We start from the raw sequence: 7,353 nt of genomic DNA, 5'->3' as shown, positions 1-7,353 counted from the left end.
CTGAACAGGTGATATAAATCTTCATGTATTTCGATTTAAGACATTATTTCTCCAAGTACAAATTAGGAGTAAACTGGACTCAAAGCATCTTTTATGAAAATATCCTGGAGGCTGTAGTTGTCAAAGATATAAATAGGCCAAACAAAACACCACACTAATGTTGACAAAGACAGAAAGATCCTTGGCTCCTTCATCCCAGCCCAGTGAGAGTTCTATTAGAGATTAGAGGTACATGACATCATTCCAACCAGCCTACTTGCTATACTGTGTTAGGTATCAATGACACCTCATTCTTATCCCCACCCTTCACTAATAGGTTTTTTTTGTGGGGGGATAAGTTGGAATTGACAGAAATAGATAATTGACATTTAATAGCTTTGCATTTCTCTTGTGGCACTATCCCTACAAAGTCCTTACTGGAGAGAGGAGTCCAGACTCAGCTTCAGTTCTGAGTGTGGGAATACACTATTTTAGTGGCAGGACTGAAAGAAAAGCATAAGGTGCCCAAAACCTCCCTTAATAGAGAACTGGGCCCAGAAAATGCCAGGTTTCACATAGGGATGCCCAGTGGGGATCTCCCAGAAAGGTTAACTAGCAGAGTAAGTAAGTCAAGGAAGCAGTGACACAGTTCTTCATTCACAAAACACCCAACTGTTTTATTGCATACACTGTCTAGGATGCAAGTAATACCAGACGTAACATTTAGAGTAGCATGATCCTTCTTTCTTTCCAATTCTTAGGGTGTAAAGGGAAAATGTGATCTCTGCTCTCTTTCTCTAAGTCCAGGCTGAAGAGACCTTGGACCTCCATAGCAGGTCAGTCCATAGCCTTTCGAATTTGTCAGCGCTGTTCTCCTGCCGCCCCAGGCCTCCAATAAGACTTTCTCTTTACTCCTTAGCTCCACCAGCTTGGCTATCCTTATTTTTGTCTCTGACCTCCTCTGGTGCAGGCTGCTCAAGGGAAGAGGAAGTCTGCTCATCTGGCATTTTGCTTATCGAGGTCCCTGTCACTGCTCTAGTGCCTTCGATAAGCCCACTTAGGCCTAATGAAGGCTGCTTGCTCATAGTTGGAGCACATGGAGTGGGAAACAAGTCAGGAAAATAGCCCTCTGCCCCTAGGGGGTGTCCCTGTGGGTGGTGTGGGCGACGGAAGGGAGGTTCTGGCAAGCAATGGCCGCTCCAGGGTCCTGGACCTATGGAGTCAAAGAACATGGCAATTATTGGACAGGACAAAGAACATCAAATACCATTAAATAAATTGTGGAAGGGTCTGTCTCTTCTTTCTTGGGACCATGACTTAGGTTCCTAGTGGATGTCTGAGTAAAACATTAACACTAACCTCTCCCCCCTAGGATCCTGATTACAGATACTGTGTGCTTTATTGACCACAGGTCAAGGTCAAGGTCAAGGCCAAGGGCTGGCTTATATAGGCACCAAGGAGACAAGGAAGCACCTGGAAATCTCTTTCATTTTTCCCTACAGAACTCTTTTCATGCATGAGAGGGAGGGCTTTGGGGTTTCAGAAGTCCACATCGTTTGGTATAATTAGCTGCTACCAATTCTGTACCAGGTCCTTTTGATTACCGTTTCTAGTGGTCACCAGCTACCCCAGCAATATGAAACCCGGGCTCCAGTGCCAGGCCAACAGAAGTTTCAGGACAGCTCCGATCAGTAGCAAGCAAGAGGTTTGCTCACCACCTAGACCTGCCTCATTCCGCCTTCTAGGTAGGGAGGTATTCTGTCCTTTCTCAGCTTCAAATGAAAAGGGGTTGTTATTCTTTCTAGCCGAAACTCACCCGTGTTTCCAGCTGTTGGCTGCAGCAAGATCTGACCTGATTGGGGCCCTGGGTAATAATCCTGTGATGAGTCCCCATTGAGGCCGAAAGGAAATGAAAACAGAGAGTCTTCTGGTGGTAGAAATGGCAGTGGGCTTGGGATAGGGAGAGGGAAGGGAGGCAGATACGGAACCTGGGACTGAACGGGTGGGAAAAGGGGGGTCTGTGGAGCCTGGGTGAGCTGGAACGAACCCAACTGGTTGCTTGCTTGGTAATCCTGAGGTCCCAGGTCTTCCAAATTTGAATAGATGGGAGGTGAGGTGATACTATGGAAGATAGAGGAGTATTTAATGAGATGTAACAGTGAACTCATTCCCACCACACAGTGAAGAGACCATTCCCTCCTAACTCCTTTCTTCATCTCCTGGGACAGCATATCTGCCACTTCATCTTCCCAGTCCCTGCTCACTGCTCCCCTTGCTTCACTTCTACTGCTACAAATGCTAGATCACTCCTACCCAAACTCGTACATCGTGGCACTCCCCATCACATAAGCCATTTCTTGACCCATTCAGCCCTCTCCTTTCCACATCACCATTCTTTTCTTCTTTCCAAGGTTACAAATGAACTCAGGTCCCATACCTAGTACCCCAGGACCCACAGGGCTTGTCCTTGTATATGCTGTCACTGCCAGGAACATCCCTCAGCGGAGGTAGCACTTGAGGAGTTTGAAAGGGACCCAGAGGAAGAGGAAGGTTGGTCCTTCGAATAGGTGGGGGACTGAGGAGTGGTGGAGTCACTGCCACCCTCTCAGCACTCTCATTGTGCTGAGAGGACATTAGAGTCTGGTCCGAAGTCAGCAGCATGGGGGGCTCTAGGAGAATAGAGCAAAGAGGAGCACTTAGCACAAGAAGATGGGGGTGGAGAGGTAGCCGTGTCACTGCTGAATGGCTGACAGTGCAATCAATGCTTAAGGCTCACTGGTACAAAACCCTGGAGAACTGTGATCACTGCCACCTTTATGGAGTGAAGACTTTCTGTTTCAACGGTCTTCTTAGCTTTTATTCCCTCCTCAAAACCTTTCTGAAAGCAGGATCTCACCAGGAAAGCCATCCAGAATGTTCTCTGGAGGAACAGGGCCAGGTTCTAGGTCTGTAGGCATAGGACCTAGGAGCTCAGGTGCAGATCTGGAGGCAGAAAGAAGGATGTCTGCATCTTGTAGCTATTAAATGTAGAATTCAGATTTGGTGCAAGGAAAGGGGCCACTTACAAGGCACCAGCAACTCCTTGTCTCTAGCCCAGCCCAGCCCAGATCCCTTAAAGGATTAGTTCAGCATCCCTAGCTCTTACTCCCACCTCTAACATTCTCCTTCAAGACCCCGGAACTGCTGTGCAGACTTCACCTCTGCTTGGTGTGAACACCCAACTACCCGGGGCTGTTCTCACCTGCACTGGCTGCTGTTAGCCCTCGGGGGTGCAGGACCATTATTATCTTCCTTCTCGTTTAGTTTCTCTACTTTTCGCCACTTTGCCCTACGGTTCTGAAACCACACCTAGGGATAGAGAAAAGGCACCTGAACTTGAGAATGCTGACAGAGACAAAGGCTTGGGCGTGACTGTGGAGGACACTTTCATAGGTTTTGGCTACTACTTCTGAGCTTAGAAGTATAAAAAGATCTCTATAGTGTCTTCCTTCCTCTTTTAATTGGTTAAAGCTGTGGCCCAGGAACAGTTGGGACACCCTTGCATCTGAGACTAACTTCAGCCTCTAGCTCAGCTGAGGCTGAGCACATGGCCTCTCCTAGAGAGTGCTAACCAGCACCTTCCAGATTGCTCTTCTGACCAATTAGCCAGCCCCCTTTACCATGATGCGTTGGGGAGTCACCCCCACCATCTGGGCAATCTCATGGCGTTTGTCACTGTCAGGATAGTGGTCTTCCTGGAATATCCGTTCCAGCTCTTCCACCTGGTCTGCAAAAAGAAGACACTTAATGGAAGAGGCCAGACACATAGCAGGAGAGAAGAAAGGGGATTCTCTTTGTGCACCCACAGCAAATAAGGCCCTTGGCCCCTGCCCAAGAGCCAGGCCTCCTCTCATGCATCGTGTGACATCTACATTTCTGAATCTTCTATCCTGGTCTAAGACAAGACAGCCTGCCTGGTCTTCCCTTCAGGGGTCAGAAGTGATGGCACTGCCGTGGATAAAGAGAAACATTCAGGGCAAAGCTGACTAACCACACTCCAACATCTCCTCATGCCATATTGCTTGCACAGCTCAGACTACAGTTTCCACCACCTTTGGGGACCAACCTGAGCGGTACAGGGTTCGAGTCTTTTTCCGAAATTGACAGGTTGCTTCTAGGGGTTCCTTCTTCAGGTCCTTCTCTCGAAAGTTGAGGGGATTGGGGGCTTGGCCTGGCTCAGAAAGCATAGATTTGTGAATAGCACGTATTGAGATGAAAGATGTTAACGCCAACCAAACCTGTGGTGTTCAGCTTTCTGGGCTTACCTGGGCCTGTAGACATGGATGGCTTCACTGTCTCTGCCTTTTTCTCTTGGAGAGAAGAATCTTTTTTCTGGGGTTTGGGACTACACACAGATGGTGAGGGGGCTGTGTGCACTCTACAGGTGTCAGTATCAATGCAATCCCCAGAGGTCTTTGACAGTGGCCTCTTTCCCAAGCCAGCCCTGGGGAGTGAGGACAGCTTGTCTGGGTCACCTTGGATAAGTGGGGCAGGATCCTGTGGTGGTCCCTCTGTGTCCTGTGCAGCGGTCCTGGGCTTGTCACCAGCTTCCTGGCCTGTGAAGAACAGCAGCTACTCGTCCCAGCACTAGGCTGTAGAACTCCTTCCTCCCATAGCCCATCTGTTGTGAGAACCCAAAGGGTCTTTGCCTGTCTACCCAATGAGGCCTAAGTGCCACCTGGCTTTGGGCAGTCTAAAGGGTGGATTAGATAAATTCTCAACCTTCCCAATGCTGTGACCCTTTAATACGGTCCCTGATATTATGGTGACCCCCAACTATAAAATTATTTTTGTTGCTACTTCATAATTGTAATTTTGCCACTGTTGTGAGTGATAATGTAAATATCTGTGTTTTCCCATGGTGTTAGGCCATTCTTGTGAAAAAGGGTCATTTGATGTCTCCAAAGGGGTCATGAACCACAAGTTGAGAGTCCCTGGATTACATAATCCAAGTGTAAACAGCCATCACACCTCTGCAGGTCTTAATGTGAGAGCAGTGGGAAGCCGGGTACACATTTTCTCAAATTTCCCCAGACTTTTGTCAGAGGTGCAAGTTCAGGGGACTTTTGGTATGAATACATGAAGTAAATTGATATTTACTAATAGACAACGGTTGGGGAGGGGCCAATAGGAAGAGAGAAGCAGGCACACTGCCATTCTGGCTTTTCCTCAAACTAGCCCTTGTTTCAGAAGGGAAGCTAAGCTTATTTGTCCCAGCAAACCTTGACACCATTACTCCTTCATCCTCTGGCTGCAACCCCCTCCTCCACCTCTTTGAAGGGGTTCTATGGTATATTTAGAAGCATGGGAGGAGATAAGGCAAGGCCCTGGGTCTCCACCGCACAGGCAACAGCAGAGGCCATCAGAGGGAAGCACAGGTAGGAGGGGGCCTTTCCCTTCTCTGCTCCCTCTCCTCTCCTAACCCTCAACCCATGTGTTCTGGTTCCTCCCTCTTCTCCTTCCACCCAGTCCAACTCTTCTGCAGGTGAGGAAAAGCGCCCATCTGGAAGGAAAAAACCCTCCAACCAGCTGCGAAGCTCACCCTCCCCAACGCCGAGTCAATCCTTACAGATCCGCTTGCTATGAAACCTAACAGGAGCACAGTACTGTTTAACACCCCCCACCCCGGCAGGAGCTCCCCCCCAGGTGAAGAAATGGGGGTAGGTTTGCTGAATAATCAACCCAAGATCACACAGGGATGGGGTTCAGGGGCTCAGACCTGGATTCCACCTCCTGGAATCCGAACACTTCCCTTCTTTACTTCATGTATTCATACCAAAAGAAAATTCACCTCAGGGAGTTGCTGTCATTTCCAAAGAAACCAGAAAATGTGTAAGTAAATGCTAACTGGAGCCTTTGATATTGCCTCTAACAAAAAAAACAAAACAAAACAAAACAAAAAACAAAAACAAACAACAACAACAACAAAACTTTCTAATATATAAAGCTGGGGACAAATCCTGGCCCAGGAGCCTCTTCCAGATGCTTCTAAATATACCATAGAACCCCTTCAAAGAGGTGGAGGAGGGGGTTGCAGCCAGAGGATGAAGGAGTAATGGTGTCAAGGTTCGCTGGGACAAATAAGCTTCCCAACAGGAATTAACATGTAGCACAGTTATGAGCATGGCAAGGAGTAGGCACTCAATAAACTTGGACCTTATTCTCCCAATGTACTCTAGTGAAAAAGGCGAAGGGTGTGAGAACCTCGATTACAGCAGTGCTGGGGACCGAGGACGAACTTTCTCCCCAGCATATCAGCGATGATCCCTCCATAGAAGGATGCGGTGAGGGGACCCTCCCTTTCCCGTTACCTCCCACAGACCGAAATATGCTCTTCAGCCTAGCAGAGTGACCAGCAGACCTCACAGGCTCAGCAAACCCTCCTCACCAAGGCCAACCCCACGCTCACCCCGCATTTTCCTACAGAGCTTCTCCGGAGGTTCCATGGCCCAGGCCAGGCGGAGGAGTCTCTGCCGGCCCTGGTATCACAGGCGCGGCTTTAATGAGGTCCGTGGGGTGGCCAGGTGTGTGGAGTCTGCACAGACCTGGGAGCACAGCCGGATCTTGCGCCCCCAACTCCACCCCCAGGGCGAGGCACCGCACACCTGGGGTGGGTGCTGGGAGAGCCATCCTGCAGCTCCCTGTGTGCCTCAATGCAGCTGCAGCGCCAAGGGCATCAGGTACTCGTCACCTCCCTAAGGTCCGGGCAGGAGCAGAGCAGCAATGGAGGCGAAGCTCCCAGGCTAACCCACATCCAAGCACACAGTGAATGGACATGGTTGTGGTTCTTGACCCTTGTCCCTGAATGTGAGACTGTCCTAGCTACGGCTTGCTTCAAGGATTCTCGTGCCTCAAAGTCCGAATAGACTTGAGTATCCTTAACACACAGATCCAGGGGCAAAGACAGGAACGGAGTTGAAAGTACCCTAGGCCTGGAGATTAGACCTCTTGGACCCCCGCACAAGTTTGCAGGTAGAGACAAGGTTCAAGCTAGTCCAGGTTTCTTATTAGCTTGCCCATTTAATATCAGCTTTCTGGTTTAAGGAAGAAAGATCCTGGTTCATGGAATATTTATTTCTTTTAGGAAAAGGATAGCAAAATTATAAAATTCTTACTGCTTCTTACCACAGGAGTGGGAGGCGGGTAAGGAATGTAAGTGGTGGCCAGATTGAAACAGCTGCTGTGAGCTGGGGGAGGAAGAGCCGGTTCTAACCAGAGCTCACGTGTTTTCGTTTTAGTTACTTCAAAGGTTCTGTACACCAGGCGTTTTCCTACCATATTAAACAATCAGCTACCTGGACTTTTCCTGTGTCTAAAGACCCTCTTTTGAGAGGC

General features: G+C 48.9%; 1 protein-coding gene across 1 annotated transcript; it reads right to left on the bottom strand.

Annotated features, from left to right (window-relative positions):
* Positions 1 to 887: 887 nt before the first annotated feature.
* On the bottom strand, positions 888 to 6,464 carry Nobox (NOBOX oogenesis homeobox). Its single transcript, XM_032905176.1, has 9 exons — positions 6,428 to 6,464; positions 4,284 to 4,574; positions 4,085 to 4,189; positions 3,639 to 3,745; positions 3,221 to 3,327; positions 2,876 to 2,961; positions 2,417 to 2,648; positions 1,796 to 2,100; positions 888 to 1,192 (listed from the first exon to the last, which is right to left on the bottom strand). The coding sequence occupies exons 1-9, from the start codon at positions 6,462 to 6,464 to the stop codon at positions 888 to 890; spliced, it is 1,575 nt and encodes a 524-aa protein (XP_032761067.1).
* Positions 6,465 to 7,353: the final 889 nt, after the last annotated feature.

The sequence above is a fragment of the Rattus rattus genome, chromosome 6, assembly GCF_011064425.1.
Source record: "Rattus rattus isolate New Zealand chromosome 6, Rrattus_CSIRO_v1, whole genome shotgun sequence".
Lineage (NCBI taxonomy): Eukaryota > Metazoa > Chordata > Mammalia > Rodentia > Muridae > Rattus > Rattus rattus.
The sequence above is the reverse complement of the archived record's forward strand: the minus strand, read 5'-3'. Positions and strand labels throughout refer to the sequence as shown.

Coding starts and splice junctions, on each gene's coding strand:
- Nobox (XM_032905176.1), bottom strand. CDS start 6,464: ATGGAACCTCCGGAGAAGCTCTGTAGGAAAATGCGGG. Junction 4,575..6,427: donor GCTCTGTAGGAAAATGCGGG/GTGAGCGTGGGG, acceptor TGTTCTTCACAG/GCCAGGAAGCTGGTGACAAG. Junction 2,962..3,220: donor GCTAACAGCAGCCAGTGCAG/GTGAGAACAGCC, acceptor TTCTGCCTCCAG/ATCTGCACCTGAGCTCCTAG.